We start from the raw sequence: 26,036 nt of genomic DNA, 5'->3' as shown, positions 1-26,036 counted from the left end.
TGATTGTTAGAAGATTAAAATTTTGAATTTGAGTTCAGGAAGTTAAAAAATTGAGACTCTAGAGAATAAAAATGTAAGGAAATGTATTTTAAATGATAGAAGTAATGCTTTTTGTAATTATATTAGGATTGATTAGTCAAAGGTACTTTTAATTTGCAACTGGATTAAGTAAGATTATTTGCTTTAGTTTTTTGAAGTGATGACTATGAAAAATGTATTTAATATCAACAAAATAATTTTGATTCAAAAATGAAATACCCTTTTAATATTATATAGTAGGTCAGAATTATTAGTTATATTTCTACCATCTCCATTTTCAGCTAGTCACATTATTTATATTTTAATGAAAAAAGCCATTTATTTGATTCATCTATTCAAAAAAATATTTTATGAACACTGACTCTGTGCCAAGTGTTATTATCTTTGGCAAAGACTTTAGAAGGAGAAATAATTTTTTTTGTTGTTCAAAGAAGAAAACTTTTTCTTCTATAAAAAGAAAAATTCGTGATAGTTTTTCAAAATCTTAGTGCAAGGTAAAGTTCAAGGGTTCTAGTAAGGTGTGATCTCTTAATTGTATACCATATTTATTTTTGTTTTATATCTGAATTTATGTCACACACCATTTTTTCCTTAGTTTTTCACACTTCTGTTGCCATTGATCTTGAAATATCTATAATTAAGCAGCTTGTCATTGCACTTGAATCATAAATATGTACAAGTTTAATATAGAGAAAATAATAATGTAAAGTGAAGATAGGTATAGAACATTGAATTTTACTGAGAAAAGCAATCTCAAAATATATAATTTGTAGTATGTGACTGTCATATTAGAAACGTACTGTGTTTCATGAAGAGAAGGAAGGCATCCAGCCAAAGCAGCAGGCGCATTCTTCACCCCCAGTTCAAAGAGGAACATGGTCAACCTGAAGTCTGTTCAGGAAAAGTGACTAAGAACGTTATCCACCTCTGATCTTGCAGGACATGGATGAAGGAAAGCTCTAGCAGAGCTAAGTATAAAAGAAGGAGTATGATAACTCCCAACCAGTGTTAATGGGCTGTCGTCTGATTGTGCTCTCTGACTTGTTCTGGATGGGCCTGAGGGATGGACATGAGGATCTCCAGGGAGAAGCCATGAATAAATGAATATGAGCTCAATTAAAAGACTTTCTAATAATCAGAGGGACTCAGGGATGGTACTCAGGCTCTGGAGTGACAAGCTCTTCATCACCAAAAGTAATTAATCGTTCAGAAGGCCTTTTTCAAGGATTTCACAGAGCATATTTTAGCATGATATAGAAGGTGAGCTAGAATGAATGAATTTAAGATTCGTTCTGTTCCTGTGAGTCTAGGATATTGTGGTGCCATCTCCCCCAAGTTGAAAAATACAAAAATAACAAAGTAAAATAGAAGGCATGATTGTACAGGCTTGCAGCTTTTGAAGACATCTCATTTTTGAGTAACACCCAATGAAAATTAAAACACATACCCAAGTGGCAAGAAAGACCATATAGTTCTCCTATCCAGAGAATATAATTATGAGGCAACAATCTGAGGTGGGTACCAACTTTCACCTTTTAAGGAAACTGGTAGCATTGGTTAGTGCCTTAGATTTCATGTTCATGTGTTTGAAGGGCAAGTAAGACTCTAGTTAGTCTTAATGAAAAGTCTGCATAAAACAAAGGAATTTATGAGGAAAGTAACTACTGAGGTAAAGTGCCTTACACAAATCTTTCCCAAAGAGGGGTTACATGAAACAGAAGGAAGTAGCATAGAGCTAGGATACAAAGTTGTTTTTTGCTTCCTCCCATAGTCCTTTCCACAATGAACTTCTTAAATTTTACTAAGAAGAGAAGTTGACTGTTAAATATGTATGCTGGCCCTGGCCGGTTGGCTCAGCGGTAGAGCGTCGGCCTGGCGTGCGGGGGACCCGGGTTTGATTCCCGGCCAGGGCACATAGGAGAAGCGCCCATTTGCTTCTCCACCCCCCCCTTCCTCTCCGTCTCTCTCTTCCCCTCCCGCAGCCAAAGCTCCATTGGAGCAAAGATGGCCCGGGCTCTGGGGATGGCTCCTTGGCCTCTGCCCCAGGCGCTAGAGTGGCTCTGGTCACGGCAGAGCGACGCCCCAGAGGGGCAGAGCATTGCCCTCTGGTGGGCAGAGCATCGCCCCTGGTGGGCGTGCGGGGTGGATCCCCATTGGGCGCATGCGGGAGTCTGTCTGACTGTCTCTCCCCGTTTCCAGCTTCAGGGGGGGGAAAAAAAAAAAAAAAATATATATATATATATATATATATATATATATATATATATATATATGTGCTTTCTTTAAGTAGGTAGGAGCAGAAATGCACACTTGGCATAATCCATTTAGATATAAAGTCCTCTGTGTGTTTCTTTTTATCTTCATCTTTTTCTTTCTTTCTCCCGAGACTTAAAGTACTGAGAGCTTCTGGTATAATGAATAAGCTCTGGTCACTCAAAATCACTTCTGTTACTCTGTGTTCTTCTTTCACACTCTGCAAAGCAGCCTTAGGGAATATTTAAATAATGTTCCTTAAAAACATTTTTTCTGAAATTTAAGCTGGAATTTTCCCCATTTCTATTTTATTAACTCTGTGATTGTTAGTGTCTTCATATTATCATCACTGCTGATGGACAAAGTGCTTTTTTTATCAGTTGACCAGACAGGTGCAAGTTTGTTTTCCTGAGAGAGCAGAGCGAGCGGCTCCCCAATCTCAATGAGGAGGAGCTAAGAGGAGAGGTTTGGCTAGTTTGCTTTCCTCCATGAATCTCCACGTAAGGGAATAAAGCATTATCTCTGATTGACCTCCAAACTCTAAAGAGATAAATAGATATCTGCCTACCCTTGTTGCCTTTATGAGCTACTATATATATATAATATATATATAATATATATATATATTACATATATATATATTCATTCGTTCATCTCAGCATGTACAATAATAATTGCCTGTTGTTTTTCTCAGTGAAAAGTGGGTATAATAATATTTTCAGTAATATTTTAATTCAAATCAACTTCATAGAAAATTTTATAATAGGAAATGATATGATTTAACTGTAAATCAAGAAAGAATCCTTCAAAAGCAAAAGCTAGTATGAATGGGAGATTCTAGGAAGTTGTTATCGGTAGAGCAGCACACACTTTTTATCTTCCGAATATCCAGATAAAAAAAGAACAACCAGCTATCAAAATCAAAAACCTATGGGCAACATTCACAACAAAACTAGATAACTTATGTCCAAAGATAGATATAAACCCTCAAATGCAGCAGACAATAGGCATGAATTATGTCAGCATCTCTGGGAGAGAAAAGAAAGGAAGCAACAAGGGTGTCCTGCAGACCTGAAAACAGAGCCACAAAATAGCCACTAGGCTATGGCTGAAAACTGAAGCAGGTTAAGGGAACAGTGACAGAAAGGTGGGAAGGACATCAGCCAACTCCAGGTGCAAGTGAGTGCAAGGTTCTGATGTAAGAATTTCTGAAGTGGCTAGAGCAGTATAGCCCACACTGACCTGCTAGGGCCATCTTCTCTGAGAGTGCTCACTCTAGGAGAAAACCCTGGCAGTGGATCAATATTGAATAGGATAGAGACAACAAAGACGAAAAAAGAGAGAGTCATATTCCAGTTGGGAAGGGGAAACAGAATCAGAAAATATCAGAAAGCAAGCCATCTTATGGTTTTAGTATACAGGGTGGGGCAAAAGTAGGTTTATAGTTGTTTATATGGAAAAAATACAATAACTAATAATATAAGAATAAACTCTGGCACAGTGGATAGAGCATCAGATTGGGATGCGGAGGAGCCAGGATCAAAACCCCAAGGTCACCGGCTTGAGTGTGAGCTCATTGGTTTAAGCAAGGCTCACCAGCTGGAGTCCAAGGTCGCTGGCTTGAGCAAGTGATCACTGTCTGCTATAGCTCCCGGTGAAGGCACATATGAGAAAGCAATCAATGAACAACTAAGGTGCCACAACAAAGAATTGATACTTCTTATCTCTCTCCCTTCCTGTCTGTCTGTTCCTATCTGTCTCTCTCTCTCTCTGTCACACGCACACACAAAAAGAATAAACTCTGTTTCATGTACTCACAACTGTGAACCAACTGTGGCCTTACCCTGTATTTGAACACCAGCAGAAGAGAAAACTATGAAACTATCTGTGTTACTTGAACCTATTCTCCTAAAAGTTTGGAGAAACTAAAGTCACATAGAAATAAGAAAACAGATATTTTGGAGGTGAAATCCATTGCAAAAATACTATAATTACATTATTTAAAGAGAATAAAGGCAGAATAATATCTCAGACAATGAAAGCATATCAGGCAGACATACTTTAAAAAATTCATGAAAACTAAAATATTATTTCAAAACTCGCTAAAAAGCACTACAAAAAACGGGCCCAAACATTAAAGAACTCAAATCAGCATGAGATAAACTAAAAAATGTGGTAAACATTTTTAAAAATTAGAAATAAAAGAAAAAATCACTTATAAATGAGGAAAAAACTAGAATAACAAATAGCAAATAAACATAATTATTAATACCATAGGAGAAATAGAAGGCTAAAAAGGAACATTTCTAAAATTGAAAAGAATTAAAGGAGATAAGGATTTGAGAGATAATGACAAATATTTAAGATCTGCAAAGATCCAACATACAGATCTCATCCAACAATAAGAATCTCTAAAGAAGAAAACCAAAACAAAAGAAGAAAAAATCAATACCACAAATATAATCATTTAAGTACCTGAAAGAAAGCAACCAAGATTAAGATTTTTCTTTTGAAACAGAAAGAAAAAAGTTTTCTTAGGCACTTAGATAAATAGAACATTTGACTTATAAGAGCATATGAATTAAATAATCATCAAGATTTTTTACAGTAATTTTTTGTGCCAGAAGAATATGTGATGCCCATATTAAAGGAAATACAATGTAGGTGAAGGTTTTATATCCAGCAAAACCAACCTGTAAGTATAAAAGATACAGTAAACTAGAATCAACATATGAGAACTCTGGCAGTGTTGCTCTCAATGAGCCATTTCTGAGAAATCTATTGAAGAAGAGCTTCAGGTAAACACAATAATGAGAGAGATATCGGACAAGGACAGGTGGACTCAGTTCAACTTACTGGTGCCACTCAAAATATGTCTATACACTGTCTTCATAGGAATGCCCATTGTGCATTTGAAGGTGCCGTCACTGGAACAGACATCTCATGTTTCAACTTGCTTCATCTGGCAATAAACTTAAAAGTACTTGGAAAATATTTACAATATTTTATCCATATGTTACTCCATTTATATTTTTTAAATGTAGTTGCTAACATGCAACTAATACATTGCTATATGTCAATTATACTGCAATAAAAAATAAAAAAGTAAATGCAATTGCTAATTTATGCATGCACATTATAATTTATGCAATAATTTTATATTGTGAATTATATAATAATGTCCATGACTTATATATGCACATTCTAAGCTGCCATTGGATACACACAGTCTCTAGGGAGTGGAGAGACCAAGATAGAAGAAGCTACATCCAGGCACAGAAGGACATTGCCTGTTTAATGAGAACAGTTGTCTTGGACTATTATGGAGCAAGAAATAAACTTTAATTTATTAAGCCATTGAAAAATGAGGAAAACATGAACTATTAATAGGTAAAATATTTACCATCTAATGGATGTAAAGCCACATAAGTCATTATAATAATGAAAACTAAGGGAAAATCATTGGGCTGCATGTGTTTTGGCAAACAACATAATTACACTAGAGTTTGTTAAGTAAGAAAGGTATGTAAAAAAAAAGGGACCAGAGGGATTAACTAACCATTTAAGATGTTGAGCAAGCCAAATAAAAAAAATTAGGTTATAAGTATATTGATAGTGGCAAGTCCATGTGTAAAAGCAATGACATTCTTATGAAAATCACTATAATTGTAGAAAGTTGTAAAAGAAAGTTATTTATTTAAGAAACACTGGAGAACAGAAAAGGGGAGGCAAAAACATATATTCCTTTTTTTCTTCTTTTCCAAATGGGAGGAAGAGAGATAGACTCTCGCATGCACCTGGCCCAGGATCCACCCAGCAACCCCCATCTGGGGCCCATGCTCTGCCCATCTGGAGCCATGCTTGCAACCAAGCTATTTTTAGTGCCTGAGGTAGAGGCTCCATGCAGCCATCCTTAGCTTCTGGGCCAATGCGTTCAAACCAATCAAGCCATGGCTGTGGGAGGGGAAGAGAGGAGGGGGGAGCAGGAGGGATGGAGAAGCAGATGGTTGCTTCTCTTGTGTGCCCGGACTGGGAATCAAACCCAGGACAACCACATGCCAGGTCAATGCTCTACCACTGAGCAAACTGGCCAGGGACAAAAAGATATATTTCAAACTAAACAGTTATCATGTTTTTGGACTTTAAGTTTTTATTTACCAACTGTAAAATCTATTTAGCAGAATATATTTAAGGTAATTGGGAAATTTAGTTAATGTCTGTTTTTTTTAAAAAAAATGATGTATGCTCTCAGTGGTACAAATGAGTAACCAGAGATTGTGAGATTTAAAATGTTTTCTTCGGAACTCTGTTTAATTGGTAGAACTAAGTAATCAGTTCTTTCAAGGAACTGACTTTAAGACAAAATCAGGAAAACATTATTCATTGTGAGTTTTTATTTTGCTTCTTGGTACACTTTGATAGCAATGTGGGAGCTTCAAAAGACAGCCTATCTGTCCCATTCATTGTTTTTATCCCCAATGACAAGCACAATGCTTAGTTTTTATTTGCCAAATAAATAGTTTCATCTAAAAATTACCCAACTGAAATTTCAGTCAAAGGAATCACAAAATGATAGATAGTTGAAGATAGCTGGAAACTTAAGGAAAAATCAAATGTAGTGGTTCACAACCTTCGGCATTGTATGTCCCACTTAAAGAGAAATTAAACTTTGTTTTCCTGAAGAAACATTTTTATGCTTGAAAAGTAAACAACTCATTAAATTACAACATTGATGTTGTAGGATTTGATGCATTCAGACATTCTCTAACTCAAATCTTATTGGAATTTTGTAGCTGAGTCATTTATAATATATTTTAAATGCAGAAAATTAATGTCATTTAAATAATATTGCCCTCAAAATATATTGGCATATATTTATCAGTTATTAAGGCTCCTAGAAGTTGTAGGCTCATGCTAAGTAGAGAGGTGTTTGTCTATTTTCTCATTTTATACATGAGAACATGATTGACAAGAGATGGAAAGTGATTTGCCTAACATCTTAATGTTTGAGAGTAACAGAACCAGGAACCAATAAAATACAGTAGAAAGAGCATAGTGAAGAGAAAGAAGACCTCGTATAAATTCTAGCTTAACCTACTACCTTTGTGAATCTTGGTCAATTCCTTACCCTCTCTGTAGAACCCAACTGGGAATTGAAACTAGATTTGCTGATTTCCAAGAAACCTTCATCTGCACAATGTTAAAAGCACTCTTTTTAAAAATAGTCATTAGTTTCAGCCAAAAATGATATAAATATCAAGATTTACTGGTAGTATTTATTTCTCATTGCTATACCTTTTCCTTAAACAAATGTGAGTTATTCAAAGGCAAAGAGGAAGAGAAAAAGAACAAGGAAGCTAAATAATTTACAAACTGTGCTATCAACCCTTGGATTTAAAACCACTAACTACAATAAAACAGTCATTTTTATGTGTTCTAATTGGTATATCTCAGCCATGTTGCTTTTTTGTTTGTTTGTTTTAGCGCCAGAGAAGGGAGGCGGACATAGGGCAGACAGGAAGGAAGAGAGATGAGAAGCTTCAAGTCATAGTTGCAGCACCTTAGTAGTTCATTGACTGCTTTCTCATACGTGCCTTGACTGAGGGGCTCCAGCCGAGCCAGAGACCCCTTGCTCAAGCCAGCGACCTTGGGTTCAAGCCAGTGACCATGGGTCATGTCTATGATCCCATGCTCAAGCTGGTAAGCCCACACTCAGGCCGGCAACCTCAGAGTTTCAACGTAGGTCCTCAGTGTCCCAGCCTGATGCTCTATCCACTCTGCCACTGCCTGATCAGGCTTTTTATTTCATTTTTAAAATGTTGTAAACATTGGATGATAACCAGGCTTACGTAATAGCATTAGGATGACTACGAGTGCTTCTTTATCATAGGATGACTGTCTTACACTGTTAACCAAGCTTCTGTGGTAATTACACAAATCTTTGTAAAGGACAGTAATGAACATCATTAGAGGTCCTAAGGGATGATTAAACACTGTTATTTTTCTCAATTATAACGTTGTATGAAAACGTAACTATCAATGTGTCTGTAATACCTCTACAGTTGATCTTCTACAGCAATATTCCTTGACTTCTTTTCCTGCCATACTAATACTATTTAGTTCTCCTTCTCAGGATCAAAATTTATTTTCATTTTAATCTCCAAATTGATTTGATAAGAGATAACATGTACAAATAATTCCCAAATTAAATAGATCAAGATTATCAAATTTAAAAAAGATATATCATTATGAATATCCATTTTTAATGTAGTAACTTAAATAAGTAAAAGCCTTGCTATCTTCCTTCTAAATGTTTTTCTAACACTTTTCATTTCATTTAAACATAGATAAATTAAACACACATCATGAAATACCAGTCCAATATGATAGGTCTGCATTTGCCTTGGTTTGATTAATAAGCATTACTCTAAATCTTTAAACAAATTAGTGTCCATTCTTGATTTGATGGCATAAATCATTTTATTTGGTTGCATCCTAATCTTGTAATAAAATGTGTATTAAAACACACAACCTATTAGGGCAGAAAATAGCTGACAATCATTGTTATGGTCATGGCTAACCAGAGCTTAAATTGCCAGCTTTTGTTGACCTCACTAAGAAACACATTGATGCTCAGATAAAGGAACTTTATGAGAATAACTTCTTGAGGAACACAGCCATCTTACTGTTGTGCTGAGTAGCACTAATTCACATTGGACTTTTATTAGCACATTTACCACCAGAACGGCATTAGCTTGTCATTTAAACATGCCACCATGCAACAGAGAACTGGCCTGTGTTCACATTCATTGCAAATTACTTTTCCTCACAGTAAATTGCCTATCTAATAACAAATTATTTTTCTGTACTAGTAGAAAACAACCACTTGTGGCAAGGCGATTCAAATGATCAAGAACTACTGCCACATACAGTATGAATGTTGTATTGTGACCTAAGACCAATGCTAAAGAAGACTGGAAACCTCTCAGCTTGTGTCAAAGGAAGTCTAAGAGCTAAAGCTCTTGTTTGTGCAATGCTATTTGGTAGATGTGTTTAATGTCACAGAGGGGTATAATTAGAGTAAGTATAATCCCAGTTTGCCTAGACTGTCCCAGTTGATAGTTGTTGTCTGATATAACTGTTACTGGTTCTCCCATTTACTCTAAAAAAATGTCATATATATGTCACCCTATGTATAATCATACCTTCCAGTTTATTATATATGTGGACATATAGAACATACAAACCCAAATAACCACATATAAATTTAATAATAATAAAACAAATGTCAAAAGTATATTCAATGTTGAATAAAGGGCAGAGTTGAGTACTATAAAATTCTTAGGAAAGGCAGGGGGAATTTTATTTAAGAGGCAGTATTGGAACAGAGTCTTGAAAGAATTCTATGCTATGCCTAAGCAAAGAGGAAGAGTAGATGACATTTCATTGGGAAGAGAAGTATATGATTCTACAAAAGCATTAAGTCAAGAAAGGGCAAGATAAATCAATTTATTCAACTATATATTAATATCTATGGACAAGTACTGGAAATGGCTTTTTATTATTATTTTTTTATTTTTTTATTTTTTTGTATTCTTCTGAAGCTGGAAACGGGGAGGCAGTCAGACAGACTCCCGCATGCGCCCGACTGGGATCCACCCGGCACGCCCACCAGGGGGCGATGCTTTTCCCATCCGGGGGGTTGCTCTGTTGCGACCAGAGCCACTCCAGCGCCTGGGGCAGAGGCCAAGGAGCCATCCCCAGTGCCCAGGCCACCTTTTGCTCCAATGGAACCTCGGCTGCGGGAGGGGAAGAGAGAGACAGAGAGGAAGGAGAGGGGGAGGGGTGGAGAAGCAGATGGGCGCCTCTCCTGTGTGCCCTGGCTGGGAATGGAACCCGGGACTTCTGCACGCCAGGCCGATGCTCTACCACTGAGCCAACCAGCCAGGGCCTGGAAATGGCTTTAATGTAGATTGGGGTCATATGTGACAGGCTTTGAAGAATTAACCACAAAATCTAGGCTTTATTCTAGAGGCAGGAAGAATCAGTGATGTAATAAAGGAATAGAATTTGAAAATGCAAAGAGGCTAGAAAAAGCTAGAAGAGCACGTTAGAAGGCCGTATTAGTAATCCAAGTATGAGTGACAGCTGAGAGCTGAATGAGGATGTCCACATAAGGAACAGAATGAGGCTATTTGAAGAGCCACACGAATAAAGAAGGTAGAGCTTAATAATATTTATTTGCATAAAGCTATGTGTCTGAGAGCACTTGCAATCAATTACTTTTGATTTTTCACCTACTTTCCAATGAGGTTTGTCAATGTAGGCACTATTGTATTTCTGTTCCACAGTTCAGTAACTGAGATTCTAAGAAATTAACTATTACCCCAAATTCTAGTAGACAATTAGTAGTCAAGGTGGGAAGGGTGTCCTAATTCTTTGAATGAGTGAAGAAGAAAAAAGAAAAGAAAATTCTGAAGTACAAAATCTGAGCTACTAGGAAATTCCAAAGTTTTCAGAAACAATTAGAAACATCAGGAGACAGAGTTAATTTAGGAATGAAAATGTGAGGTGGATTTTAAGCAGGTTTTATTTGAACTGATGGTCAAATAACATCTGGAACTCTCAAAAAATGGACTGAGGAAAAGGAATGGATTAAGGGGGGAAATTATTGAAGTTAGAGCAATAGGAGTTAAAACCCTAGAAAATAAAAAAGAATGCTAGAAGAAGAGAGATTAGAGAATTCGTGGCTAAACCTTCAGACATATTAATGTTTAGTGTTTATAAACCGGAAAAGGAGACAAGTTGAAGAAGGAAAAATAAATAGCAGGATGCAGAGGATACACCATCATAGACAGCCAGCAAAAAGGATCGAGTCAAACAAAGGGGAGGCAGTGGATTGGGGAGCTCTAGCGAAGTCACAGAATAAGAGAAGAGAGTTACTGAGTTGACAATGAAATCATTTGTAACCCATTAGAATGCAGTTTCAGGAGCAGGGACAGACACTAAATTTAAGGGGGTAAAAAAATGGGTCTGTAATGTGAAGGCAGCATATTCAGTCAGATAGTTGTCAGAGATATAGTCCTAAGGATACAAAGAAACATCAAATAAAGAGATTTTTTTGTGGTGTTGAGTGCAGGTATAAGGTAAAGAAATAAGAGGTGTTTTAAGGTACTTGGAAGGAGGAAGAAATGAAGTAACTTCACAGCAGAGACAGGATTAAGAAAAGCAACAAACTATACACAGAAGAATAATTTCTTTGTATTTCAGATAAGAAGAAAAGTTGAGTATATACAAAGGCATTAATGAAGAGAGAGGAAAAAGATTTAACTTCTTAATGGTTTAATCTTCTCTATAATAAAAATGGGTGATGCTTGACCAGTCAGTGGCATAGTGAATAGAGTGTTGGACTGGGATGCAGAGAACCCTGATTTGAAAGCCCGAGGTCACTAGTTTGAGCACAGGCTCACCTGGTTTGAGTGTGAGCTCACTAGCTTGAGTGCAGGGCCACTGGCTTGAGCATGGGATCATAGACATGACCCCACAGTCACTGGCTTGAGCCCAAAGGTCACTAGCTTGAAGCCCAAGGTTGCTGGCTTGAGCCCAAGGGTTCACTCACTGTGCTATAGCCCCCCAGTCAAGGCACATATGAGAATGCAATCAATGAACTACTAAGATGTCCCATAACAAAGAATTGATGCTTCTCATCTCTTTCCCTTCCTGTCTTATCTGCCCTTATCTGTCCCTCTCTCTGACTTTCTGACTCTTTAAAAAGAAAAAGGGTGATAAAGAGATTCAGAGAGGGCAGCATGGGGCTGGCTGGAAAAGATAGAAGATGAGGATTTATAATGAGGATGGTAGAACTTGTGTGTGTGTGTGTGTGTGTGTCAGAGAGAGGGACAGATAGAGACAGACAGACAGGAAGGGAGAGAGATAAGATGCATCAACTCCTCGTTGCAGCACCTTACTTATTCATTGACTGCTTTCTCATATGTGCTACCAAGGGGGCTACAGCAGACTGAGTTACCCCTTGCTCAAGGCAGCAACCTTGGATTCAAGTCAGCGACCTTGGGCTTCAAGCCAGAGACCTTGGGCTGAAGCCAGGGATCATAGAGTCATGTCTATGATCCTGCGCTCAAGCCAGCAACCCTGAGCTCAAGCTGGTGAGTCCATGCTCAAGCCAGATGAGCCTGTGCTCAAGCTGGTGACTTCAGGGTTTTAAAACTAGGTCCTTTGCATCCCAGTCCGACGCTGTATCCCAGGAGTCGAGAACCTGTGACTCGCGAGCCAGATGTGGCTCTTTTGATGGCTGCATCTGGCTTGCAGACAAATGTTTAATAAAAAAAATAATGCTAAAAATATAAAACATTCTCATGTATTACAATCCATTCATTCCCTACTGCTCATGTTCATGGTTGCAGGTGGCTGGAGCCAATCACAGCTGTCCTCCAGGACAACACCAAATTTTTATTGGATAATGCATAACGTACACAGGTTGTTGTATGGCTCTCATGGAATTACATTTTAAAATATGTGGTGTTCATGGCTCTCTCAGCCAAAAAGGTTCCCAACCCCTGCAGTGGCTTTAGCAGCGAGAGGATGAGTTTGGAGGTATTTTCTGCCACAGAGGGAAGACTTCTGTTACCTGTGGTGGTTAAATAATGGGAGGTGGAGCATGGTGCTAAGTAACAGAACGTTCAGATAAATGATAGGGAGGTGACTAACTGGCAGGATGTGGGGAGGAGGTGAGATGTCAGTCAGGGTTGCTCAGGTGGTGAGTCGCGGGAACTGCCCTGGCCCTGGGTCACCCACAACATGGCTAGCTGAGGCTTTTGGTAAAAGGCCCTGGACCTGAACCTAACACCCAAGTGGTATTATTTTTGGTTCGTCTGATAACCACCATGAAAGGAAGACTGTGAAAGAAAATAATTGACATTAAGTGTTTGAAATGTGTGATTAAATGATGCCTCTTCCCTTTTTAAAGAAGTTATACTTTAATTAGCAGCCAGTGGAGAACCACTTAATTTTTGTGTTAGGACTGACTACTTTAGCTTTCAGAAAATCACATAAATAGTATGATGGTTCTGTTAATGCAAATTTCTATCTGTTCTCTACATGCTTTGAGACAATATTCAACACAGATGTGTACCAATTCTGGTTATGTTAACTAGTTCTTCAGGACCATACACAGGGCAGTTCTAGAATAAAGGCAACAAACCAATGGCAAGTAGTAACTGTAGGCTGAAGAAGTGGACAATAAGACAAATCACATGAAGAAGAGCAGTCAGTGTTGGATTAGCAGAACACGTGTGCAAGAACACACAGGATTTCTTCACACATGAGTTATTGCTTGGAATTCTTGGCCACACCAGCGGACAGACAAGTCTTCCTAAGGAAAAAAGTGACCCACAATCTGTAAAAAAGAGGCACAACCACAAACAAGAGTAGTTTATTTTAATTAGATTGCAAGTTTGCCTGGCCAGGGCCCCAAAACATTGTGTCTCCATATTGATAGGGTTGTCATATAAAATACAGGAGACTAGATAAATTTGAATTTCAATTTTTTCAAAATGAGTTATTATTTTAGTATAAGTGTGTCCTATGAAGCACAGATTTTAAAAATTACTCATTGCCTGAAATTTGAAGTTAACTGGAGATCTGTGTTTTGCTAAATCTGGCAACCCAAACATATCACTCATTAAGACTGAAATAATAGTCAGCACAAAATAAGGAGAAGAGAGAATAATTGACATTGAGAGGTATAAAAAACAACAACACTCCTTTTCACGAACAAACTATCAAAACTAAACACAGAAAGGTTAACCCAGCTGCACAATGTTCGTTCGATTCATACAAAGGTCCACAGGAGACACAAGGAAGGTCAGAGTTCGACACTGTTTCTTCCCCTGACTTTTAAAGACTGTTGCTCTTTGAAGAGACCTTAGGCAGTCACCCCCTCGCTATTCACAGTGTGCAGTGTGGACCTGCAGCATTAGCACCACTGAGGCCTCGCTTAAATCACAGTCTCAACCTCCCTGCCAGACCAAATGACAGTATGTGCATTTTAACAAGATTTATTGTGATTTGTATGCACAAACTTGAAAAATGCAGATTTATATCTACAGTTTCCAAAAACAAGCTCTGAAAAGGGGCAGGACGCACAGGCTCCCTCAGGGCGCAGGGGAAACCTACTCTGTGCAGCCCCGCTGGGCCTACAAGGTAACATTTCTTTGGAACAAAGGGCGTGTGACAAACATTGTTTCCAAGAAAAAGGGGGAAAAGTTTGAAAAAGAATAATGTAGTTCACTTCATTTTCGAAATGGGGAAACTTATTGGCAAAGCAAACAGGTGACGTTGTCTAAGCCCTATGCTGTGAATTGAGGATGCTGTTAAGTCTCCTGATCCCGGCTGCCTTATGCTCCCTCCTGGCCGTGGGAGGAAGCAGCACAGAACACCACAAACTTCCAGCCAACGGCTTGTCAGGTGCCATCATGCACCACAGATGTCTTGCAGCTGGGCCTTGAATTTCAAAATGGGTCCCTTTCCTTTTACAGCCATGCCTAGTAACTTCCTTTGAAAGCTCATCTCACTCAACCAGAAGCACTATTCGCTTTGCTGTCTGAGCTTGAAGTCTCCGGCTGCAGTTGTGTGTGTGCACTGCTAACTGAGGGTGCCCTGCAGGTTTGTTTATGGATATTCTAGCTAATTATCTTGCCACAGACTGAGACAGATCTGGATGACTGTGCAATTAATAGCACTGAAGGAGTAATAAGGGAGAATACCTGATTGCACAGCCCACCCCAGTGCCAACATACCAGTGTGAACATTGACTTCTGAGTGTGGTTAGTCACATAAAAAATTCTACATGAAACTGGAGATCGCCAATGCACTATATGCACCAATGTTTTAAGGTATTGCTTCCTGAACCTCAGCAATGAATTACACTACATTCTGCTTTAAATTTTCAACATCAGCATACATCCTGCTCTGTTAGCAAGTGATCCTGTGTCCCCCATCAGATTCTGCAGTAATTGGAATTAGCTGTCTAGAAAGAAACAGATTAGAACAAGTCTAAGCCTTAAGAAAGACATAAGAATGCAGGGCTGTAACCACAGCACTGTGGCAGAGCCAGGTACTGGGCTTCTAGACCCCTTTGTCCACTGGATAGGGGCCTCATATTATAGCAGCAACATTAAAGACTTTCCTGTGAAAACCAAAATTTTCATTTATAAGGAAACCTTTGAATAACTGAAGATTGACATAAAAGAGCAATTTCATCTAGGACTAATTTATATAGATTTCCCTGAAATTTAAAAATCCTGAAAGTTCATGGAGAGAGGCAGGAGGGACAATGATCAAAAGAACCACCATGCAAAGGAATTTTTAAATCTTTTTTTTCCCACACACAAGTCAGTTATCTTAGACCAGCGAGTATAAGGAACCAATGAGTTTAGCAGACGACAAAGGCCCAGGGAAAGCAGATGATTTAAGATCGTATCATTGATTTATGTGATATGTGAAAGTATTCTAGGAAAAAGCAGAATTTTGGTAAAGCTGTTACTCTTTCTTTGGTATTGTTAGGGCTAAGATGAAGATATCAATGAAATGTAAAATAACATCAAATTTTTAAAATCCCGGTTGTGGCCTACTTGTTAGAATTCATTATGAATTTTAAGATATTATTGGAAAAGGACTTTTCTTTGAATGTAGGCAAGGAGAACAGGAGTGAGTACAAATTTTTCACTTTTGCACAAATAAAATAGTAACCTTGAATAATTTTGTAGCTGAATTATACTGGTATGGTTCTATTTTTTTTAACTTTAGAATGTTCATTTGAAACCTTTATCAGATCTTCCTCCTAATATTTTCCTCACCTTTCCAACTGACACTGAAAATCCCTTTCCCCTGAAATTGTTTTTATCTCCCATGTGAGCCAGAAACTGTTCTGTACCTTCTTTGGTCACATGCCATCCACACAGCGAGTGCCATCCTAGACATTGCAGATGTTTTGTAAATAGCTTGTGCATCTTCTTTGACCCAATAATTTCACTTCCGAACTGCAAAGGTATTCATTGAAATGTTATTTATATTGTTAGAAATTTTTGAAAACTACCTCAGATATCAAGTGGATGATAAAAATCATGACTTAGTTATAAATTATATACTTTACAGATATTTAAAATAATTTTGTAGAAGGAAAATTCATGAATCTTTTTTTCAGTGTTTACTTAAGTGGGGAAAAAAAAGCTCTTAAAACAGTATGTGCAATGTTTTTGTTTTGTTTTTGTTTTGTATTTTTCTGAAGCTGGAAACGGGGAGATACAGTCAGACAGACTCCCGCATGCGCCTGACCGGGATCCACCCGGCACGCCCACCAGGGGCTACGCTCTGCCCACCAGAGGGCAATGCTCTGCCCCTCCGGGGTGTCCCTCTGCCACGACCAGAGCCACTCTAGCGCCTGGGGCAGAGGCCAAGGAGCCATCCCCAGCGCCCGGGCCATCTTTGCTCCAATGGAGCCTCGGCTGCGGGAGGGAAAGAGAGAGACAGAGAGGAAGGAGAGGGGTGGGGGTGGAGAAGCAAATGGGCGCTTCTCCTGTGTGCCCTGGGCGGGAATCGAGCCCGGGTCCCCTGCACACCAGGCCGACGCTCTACCGCTCAGCCAACCGGCCAGGGCCTATGTGCAATGATTTAATGCTCCTAGAAATGCATGTAGTGTTGCACACTGATTGTTGAACTTAATTATGTGTAAGTTATGGGATCTCTAGTGATTTTAAATGTTGTTGGGGTACTTCTGTGTTTTTTCTATGATTAGTAAAAAATTCAAGAGAAAATTTTAAAGCTGTGTCATTAATTCAGAAAGTAAAAGTTAGTATTATGTTAACAGAGGAAGCTTCACTCTCCAAAATATTTGTACTTTGAGAACCTCTGTGATGAGCTCACAAAGGACATAATAAGCATTATCATTAATCCTGCAATTTTTTCACCTAAGACAGGATGATTAATTTAGTATCTCTGACTTATTAACAGAATACTAAAGTTGTTGATAATGTTATATTTTTAAGACTAAAATAAAAATAGAACCATGTTCATAAATTTTGGATGAATTATACACAAACCACTAAATTTTAAGAACTAATTTCTACAGTGGGGAGCTATAACTTTGGAAGTCGATTGATCTCATTTTAAGTCTTGACTTTGCTAGTTGCTAACTTTACAGGTATGAACAAAATGTAAATGATTGTACATTCAAATGAGATGATTTGTATAAGTCACTTAGTACAAAGCAGGAAATACTGTTAGAACCTTAACAAAATATAACTTTCACAAGCATCATCAACAAATTCTCATCATCTGTGCTCCTTTGTAATGAAAAGTCTCCTAGCCTAGAGCACACTGTCCTTATGTGTTGGGTTGTACACTAGGGCTCGTTCGTTCATGGGGCTCTACTTACCAGCCGGACCAACAGGCCAGGCGGACCTTGGAAATTTGGGGATTCGGAGCAAAGACTTAGTTGCACTGCTTGACTCAGAGGACTAGGGCAGTTCTGGCCTCAGAGCCCAGTGTGGAGTCACTGAAACCAAAGTGTGGATTATAAATAATGAGTACAGTGGCCTACTGGCGTTTTCCCACAAACAGGAGTGACCTTGAGTTACAGGTCTATCTGCATATAGATGCTTTGTATATTTCCATTTATAATGATTTTTAGTTCCTACAAAGACACACTGTTTTGCTACCTAGCTCTCTTTTAGTTTTAACTTGTTCTTTCAGAAAGTAAGGAAAATTCGGTTCCACTTACCTCATGGGATTTAATCAGCTAATACATTTAAAACTTTTTGACCACACCATACTACATCAACAGCACACACTATTATCAGAAGACAGAATATAATTACCTTGATTGGTATTTTTCCAGAAACTTCAGCTAATGCTTATTTCTACCTGATGTGAAAAATCTTTTACCACCATTAAATCATTGACATTGGGATGCAATTGGCAAATCTGGGAAGCTGCCAAATGTCAGGATATCTTCACTCATATTTCATATTTTTCACATTAAAATTCTTTGGACAGAAATAAACTTCCTTTACTATTTATTATCTTATTTACTCCAAAATTGCAGGCACTCTCATAAATGGAGTGATCGTTTCTAGAGTCACTGTGACCATGAAATGCATTTTAGTGTTTCTGGTGCTATAACTTAATTCATTTCTATTTGTAAATCACTGGAGGTTTGTTTGGTGGATGGAGAATTGGGGAGAAATGCATTCCTTTGTCCATACAAATACGCTGCATTTTAGGACTAGTGTCCATATGTTCAATCATTTAGTTCATAGGCTCAAGATAGTTCGTGCCTTCTGATGTTCAGTTTGTCTGACATGACATCTGCTAATTTTCAAGCACAAAATGTCATATATGTGAAGTCTCAGCTTAATAAATAATTTATTAAGATATTAGGTAGGTTTTCTTTTAATGTATTTGATGGAAAATCTAACACCTAATTTTCAGTACATGTCTACATATCTTGCAGAATTTTATGGCCTTATGTTTTGAAGTGAATGAATAAATAAAATGAAGTGATGTCATTATTAACCTTTAGAGAAGAGAAAGTGTCAGTGGCTACACATTAAGAAAACTTGTTTTTCATTACAGTTCATTTTTGCCTCATTATATTTGGGTGTTCAGAGACTCTTTTAGACATAAATATACATAAGGCGTAAAGCTTGCCTTTGAGAAGCTGTCAGTCCAATGGGGGTGGGAATGGAAAATGGACTGTCACCTAAGAGATGCTGAGAGCGTCATCATGGCAATTAAGATGGAGGCTTTGTGGATATGTAATCCTGACTATAGTGGTAATGAGTGATAATTTCACATGTTACTAAATTAAATTCAGAAGTTAATCTAAAATAATTGACAAATATATTTTTCTTCAGATGCAATAATCACCCTGGTGTTTATTATTATTATTATTTTTCTTTTCTCTTTTAGAGACGCCCAAGCAGATGGCCTGCGATGAAGTTTCGAAGAGGCTCTGGCCACCCTGCCTATGCTGAAGTTGAACCAGTGGGAGAAAAGGAAGGTTTTATTGTGTCGGAGCAGTGCTAAGATTTCTGAGACAGAGCAGCACCAGTGCTGGTTTACCGGTGTTAAGACTAAAATTTTGCCTATACCGCTATGACAAACAAACACACACACACCAAGGAGCCCTGAGCTGCTATAGCCTGAAGGAAACAGGAGTTTTGGACAAGCCCAGCCCAGAAAAGGTTAAAGAAAAACTAAGAATTACACAAGATGCCATTTACCATTGAACATAGAATTCCCTAGCGGGATGGCATCTAGAGTTCACTCAGAACATCTCCCGTGGACTTACCAGAATTATGACAAGATTACAGTGCTGTTGGCTTAGATGCAGGGTTGCAAAGGGATCAAGAACAAAACTACTAATAGCAAAACTTTAGTTCACAAGGGATCTACACCTTTGGTTCAAATATTCTTCTCTGATGTCTCAAAGATAACTGTGTTCCAAAGCCTGAACCCTTTCACTCAAAAAAACAATGCTGATTGTTTCAAGATTACTGAGAAAAATAACTTGTGCAGGAGCAAGAACAAATGCAAAGGAAAAGACTGTGATCCTTTTCATCAGATGTATGGCCAAAGGATTGCATTTCTCTGGTCTAGATTCACCTGTACCAACAAGTTCATTACTCTGTAGGATGAATCTTTTATCTGCACAGGAGGTTTAAACTATGCTTTCCCCTTCCTTGTTAATGAACGCCCTTTCTGTGAGCTGTGACAGAATTTCCAAACTTTTAGCTAAGGATTAGGAAAGATGGAGTGGCAAATGAGGGTGTCTGCTCTCCCTCGGAATAAAACTTCCAATGTGTTCTACAGAGTGCTGCCTCCACTTCCCATGTGTGAAGTCCTGTGAAGCCGCAGTTGCTCTTGGCTGAAGGAAGCAAAAGGATGAATAGTTCCTTAACTATTTTTGAAATAAATATGTTAAGGAACTCTTAAGTAGATGGGTATTTTTTTACTTTTTTGTCATTTTAGTACTAAAGGCCCATTTCATTATCAGTTCCTTTCTAAGAAGTTATTCAAGTCAGCATATCCCCGGCAATAAAAGAAAGAACCCTGCTGAATCATATAGTAATTTTCTTTAAAGCACATAGTAGTTACATAAATATATATATAAATATATTTTTGTTTATAACTAACACAAGGCAGGCTCTTGTGACTCTAAGAGTGCATTTTGTCACCAAGACAGAACAAATGCAAGGTGCATTACTGCATATTTCCATAGAGTTGTAAAATAATCCTTAATATTAGAATATTTTTATGTCACTTAGCAAAAGTGGTTCAGTTGGTTGAGGGGCCAATCATTTTCCTGCCTATTTGAGCCACCCTTTCATTCCTTGCGACCCCTTCCCCTCCCTTCCGGGTTAAATAAAGCAGATTCCGAAAGCTCCTTAAATGGAGCTGTCATTTGCCCTGAATGAAAATCCAGATTTTGAAATTTCCCCCTGAACGAAGATAGAATAGGCATCCCTTCAAGGAGGAAAGTGGTTAATATATATACTGAGCTCCTAAAGTTAAAATTCAGATACTGTATGTACAATTGCACCACCATCTTGACCCATGAAACTTACGTCCTGTGCCAAGAAGCTGTTGGTTTTTGTAGGGTATAGTGTCTACCATTTGCAGATTCGGGTATCAAAAAGCAGAGAGCTCTTAAACAGCACTTTACTAACAGCTTAGCATCTATATATAGTATCTACATTGAATAGCATCAGTTCATTAACCATATCATACTTATCTTCACAATTGTCTGATATAAACTAGTGCCATTTTCCATCACATATGTTTTGTTAAGTACCTGATGAGGGTGGTAATTTTTTCTAACCTACTTAGTTAATAATTGCAAAACATATTGACAAACATAGTAATTGAAGGATGTGATGACAATCTCTCTGCTGTAGCTTCGTTCAGTTTATATGAAATATCCCAACTTGTTTTTTCTGGAGTAGATCAGATAGCGATAACCAAATGACTTGCCAGTGTAGCTGGTGCAACTGGTATTCTACAAACACATAAGGAACACGTAGACGATTCCTTTCAGGATAAGATGGCACTTCTTTTACTAGCTTTTGTGGTAGGTGTGGCTTCTAATAGCAGTTGATTGACAGTTATATAAATCCTGCCTGTATACTTAACTTGTCACACAATTCTTTGAAGTCATAGTATTATCTTTATAACCTCCCATCTTGCATTTTTTATTTAAAAGAATTGGTAATTTTGTAGCATAAAACCTTCTGAATTTTTTAGTGAACTAAAGCAGTAAGTAATAGGGACAAATTTTTGGAAGGAAAGAGGCTACTGAAGTGTGGGAAAGCTTTCATTGCATATGAATCTTTTAGTTGTAAGGGGAGAGGCCAGCTGAATCTTTTCTTTCATGAAATTTTCATTCCATTTATACGTCTCTGTTTTGTTCTTGGTGCCCATTTATTGGAAAAGGAGACCAAACTTACACAAAGTCTGGAAATTCAGAGTAGGAGCTGATGCTTTGAACTTTACATATATTATGTATCAGAAAGGACACATCTGTACATTGCTTGATAAACTATGAATGTAGAGAGGATAAAAATTGTAAAAATTAAGACTAGCAAAGGAGCACATAAAAACTTATGGATAAATCAGGTAAATGGTTTATATAAGAAGTTATTTCATCTTAATTATTTGTAAAATAATAAGCAATGATTAGATAAAAGGATTAATAGTCAAGAAAAAGATCTTAGCCAACCAGATAGCAGTAACCACAATGTTGGTTTGTTTATGAAGCATTTGAACTTCAAGGTATACTAACAAATCAAAAACTCAAGATAAATGTTAATGTACAATTTACCCTCAATTATTATTTTAGTTTGAGATACTTAGGGCATTTGCTAATCTATCACATGTAAGCTTAAGAAGCTAGGCTGTCCAATATTATATCTGCTGCCTAAGTGCAGTTATTTAAATTTAAATTAGTTAATAGTAAATAAAAATTCAGTTCTCAGTCACTCTAGCCATTCAAGCACTCAATAGCTAGACATGGCTTGTCGCTACCATATTGGAAAACACAGAACATTTCCATCGTCACAGAACATTTTATTACGTGATGCTGTAGAGGGCTTTCCTTCAATTCCCTCCCCTGGAAGAAGGAGGAGGGGGGAAAAAGGAATAGGGTAGTTCTTGGCTATATCTAAGCACTTTGATCTCAGAGAGGAATGATGAAGTAATGAAAGAAAAAAACAAAAAAAACAGCTGACACAGCCTGGAGTGCTCGCTATGTTATTTTGCCAAAATCACTTTAATCTCCATGAATCCTAGTTCATAATTTGGGAAAATAAAAACATTTTTACCCTGTTTTCCTTGCAAGATGATTATTATGCAGATTGACTAAATGTACAGATACTCAGACTATGAAACACAAACGCAGCACAGCTGTTGTCCAGGGCCACACACACTTGTATTTGGAGGAAGGGAAAGCCCATCCAAGACAATTAGATCAATACATTTCTTGAGAAAATATCAAAGGAGAATTCATTGAAACTACACAGCAAAGTTGCTTAAATTTCTTTTTCTCCATCTCAGTGTTCCTCTTATCTCCTCTGCATGGCATCTCTCCTAATCAGCCAGCCAGCCTCTTCCACACCAAAGTCCCCTAAGTTCATCCTCTGGCTCGCTCAGTTCTTCATTATGTAGAGTCATTTGACCTGTCTAGTTCCTTCTGGTTTCCTGGTTTATTCCTCACAGCAAAGGGAGACCCAAGAGCTGACCAGCAGGCTTCTCTTTAGAAGCAAGTACCATGAACACAAATAACTTTAAATATTTATCTTATCCCGATAACACAAATGGAAGGAGCTGTTACATTAAAATATAAATACATGGAACTTAATATTAATTCTAAACACTTGCAAATGAAGACTATAAAGGGAATAAAATTAATTTAAATTCTGCTGATATGCAGATAATATATATTCTCAGATTAGTATAATTTATTAAGTTTATGGCAAAAATATCTTATGTTATTTACTCATTCTGAAGAAGTATAAATTTGGTGATTCCCCTAGGGTCTATTGTACAATTGAGAAAAAAATTTTGCTAGAAGCTGTGTTGTGGTTCAAGACAATTCTATTCCATTATAAGAAATGAATATTTAAATAAGATTAACTGAACAATAGATCCTGTGTTCGTGTTTTCTTCCTCTTCTGAGATGTTATTTTGCTTTGTCTTTCTTTAGAAATTTTTTTAGATATTTTATTACAACATGCTTTACTAATTCCAGAAGATTGCTTTTTCTTTTTCCTTCTCATCCCTGACCCCACCTCTTGCCATCAGCATCTACACCCCAGACATGAGAGGTCATCTGATTCAACTTCATTTCACAGAACGAAAAGTAATTTTCCAATTGTCAGAACAAGGTCTTGAACTTGAAACTACTGTTAGGTTATTCTTGTTCCGATTCTCCGTGCCTGCACCCCTTTGTCAGCATGTGAGGCTGACGCAGCAGCTAGAAGGCACAGTCCATGTGAAAGCTAGTTTTACGTGCTGTATGGCTATCTAGTCTGTTCTACAGGACAGTGGACCAGTCTTCCTCTGCCATGTTGTTGTCTTAAGAATGGTGCCATTTTTATGACAACCAGTGATTCCAAGTTCTATCTGTTATATGATCTTTATTTGGTTTTTCAGGTTGCTCCCTCCACCACCACCATACACACTCCTAACTTGACTATTTAAGGTAACAATACTATTTCTCTTTTGCCATTTAAAATTTTCTGTCTTTGTTTCATTTCTACCCTAATATACCAGAAAATGAATTATCTTCATAGCACGTTTCCTTACCATTTATATAATCATACTTTTCATTTGCTTTTTAAGCTGTCAGAACTTTTTTGCCCTGAGGTTTTTGCGAGCAAATATTATGAATTCTGTGGCAATGCCTATTACTTATATACTTGTATTAATTGTAATTGCAAAGCACTTTACATTTCACAGAGCACTTTGATTTATTCTTTTACTTGTTTATTCATTCAACTATTCAATCAACTTAAACACTTACTGAGCATTTTGTGGTATAGTACAAATACAAATAGAGAGCAGGCATGTCCACTGATAATTGTAGTGTGGTGAGATTCTCAAACAATTTGGTATATAGATGTGATCAATAATATTACTCTACCCAATTTCCAATTCCAATTTTCTATCAAGTATTTGCCTGAAGAATGTTTTGAAATATGGTACATCATTGCACACACATCTGTACTGTTTGCTCTATTTCAAATGATCTGTTAATTTCATTGGAGAGAAGAAAAGTTAGTCATCCAAAGTCATCCCAGACCCAAGATGATTTTACAGGCCACTTGAATTTTTTCTGACTAAATATAATAGTTTGCTTTCTCACACCAATATTTCTGTTGCACCTTTTTGAATTATCAACATCATATTTTTAAGAAATTCTAGATGCACCAATGTACAAAGAAGCATTTGCACTTTAGGTGTGTGAGGCTGTTTGTTGTTTATTAGATTGTCTCAGGTGTTCTTAGCCTCAGCACTATTGATGTTTTGAGGCCCATTATTTTTTAGGGAGTGGGGGCAGAAGTTGTCCATGCATTGTAGGGCTTTTGGCAGTTTCCAAGGCTTCTGTTGACCATATGCCTGGAGTCTTCTCTCTCTCTCTCTCTCTCTCTCTCTCTCTCTCTCTCTCTCTCACACACACACACACACACACACACACACACACACACACACACAAAATCCAGTTGTGATGACTGTTGTCCCCTGGGATGAGATTGGGAAATCTACTGGATTAGCTACTGAGCAATATATATCAAGAGAAAAAAAGAAATTTTTTCTTTGTCACTTAATTTTTATCATAGATTTTTATTTACAGTAAGACTTGGAATCATAAACTCCTTGAATTAGAAGAGACTGTGAAGTCCCTAATTCAGTCAATTATCTATTTCTCCATCTCAATTTTACACATTTATTGGGAGAAGATGGGAGGGCTGGTTATCTCTGGAAACTTGGGAACTGACTTTTTGGGAGCTAGAAGTAAGGCTGTTTAGTGGTTAGATCTGCTGCTGTAACAGCTGCTATGGTGAGTTTTGTTTCAGTTTGTGGACTTGGTGTCACAAAAGGAACTGATATCTCAGAAACTTTGCTTTTGGTCACTTTATACATCTCCAAATCTTGTTCCTTCATCTTTGCCTTCAAAATATGCAGAGGAGTTGGAGTTTGGTGCTTCTAATTTTAAGTATATCTGGATGAGCTTTCTATTTCTGATACTGATTTTATTGTCCCTCTGTGGGAGAAAAAAAAAATGAAAAAGCATTTGACTGTCCCAAGTCATTGAAAATTGGAAGTTTCAGATCAAGCCAAAGTTCCCACTTATTTGATGTGCCTTATGTCAATTTTCCTGTAGGGTCAGTGATTTTCTATGTATAATTGTTTGTACATAAGTCAATTCTGCTCCAATTAAAATTCTTGGTGAAATTATACAAAGACAGCCTCTTAAACTACTCCCACAAATTACAACACACCCCCAACTGAAATAGCAGGTCTCCCTTTATTCCTTAACTAAAAGAGCAGCCCATACATTGAAAGCACTCATAATTATTGACTACAGTTCCTAGTAGGGATACACAATTGAAAGCCTTGGTTACAAAGTCTGAAGATGTAGAATATTGACAAGCACACCCAGAGTGAGC

General features: G+C 37.6%; 1 protein-coding gene across 3 annotated transcripts in view; it reads left to right on the top strand.

Annotated features, from left to right (window-relative positions):
* The window catches only part of PLXDC2 (plexin domain containing 2), a 521,092-nt gene extending 496,220 nt beyond the window's left edge, over positions 1-24,872 (top strand). For all 3 annotated transcript variants that reach the window (XM_066233239.1, XM_066233238.1, XM_066233237.1), the window contains one exon: positions 19,279-24,872. In XM_066233239.1, coding sequence (XP_066089336.1) covers positions 19,279-19,395 — 117 coding nt within the window. In that variant the 3' untranslated portion in view covers positions 19,396-24,872. The remainder of the gene's footprint in view (positions 1-19,278) is intronic.
* Positions 24,873-26,036: the final 1,164 nt, after the last annotated feature.

Source organism: Saccopteryx bilineata, chromosome 5 (genome assembly GCF_036850765.1).
Source record: "Saccopteryx bilineata isolate mSacBil1 chromosome 5, mSacBil1_pri_phased_curated, whole genome shotgun sequence".
Classification (NCBI taxonomy): Eukaryota; Metazoa; Chordata; class Mammalia; order Chiroptera; family Emballonuridae; genus Saccopteryx; species Saccopteryx bilineata.
Note: the sequence above shows the minus strand (reverse complement) of the source record. Positions and strands in the feature narration are given on the sequence as shown.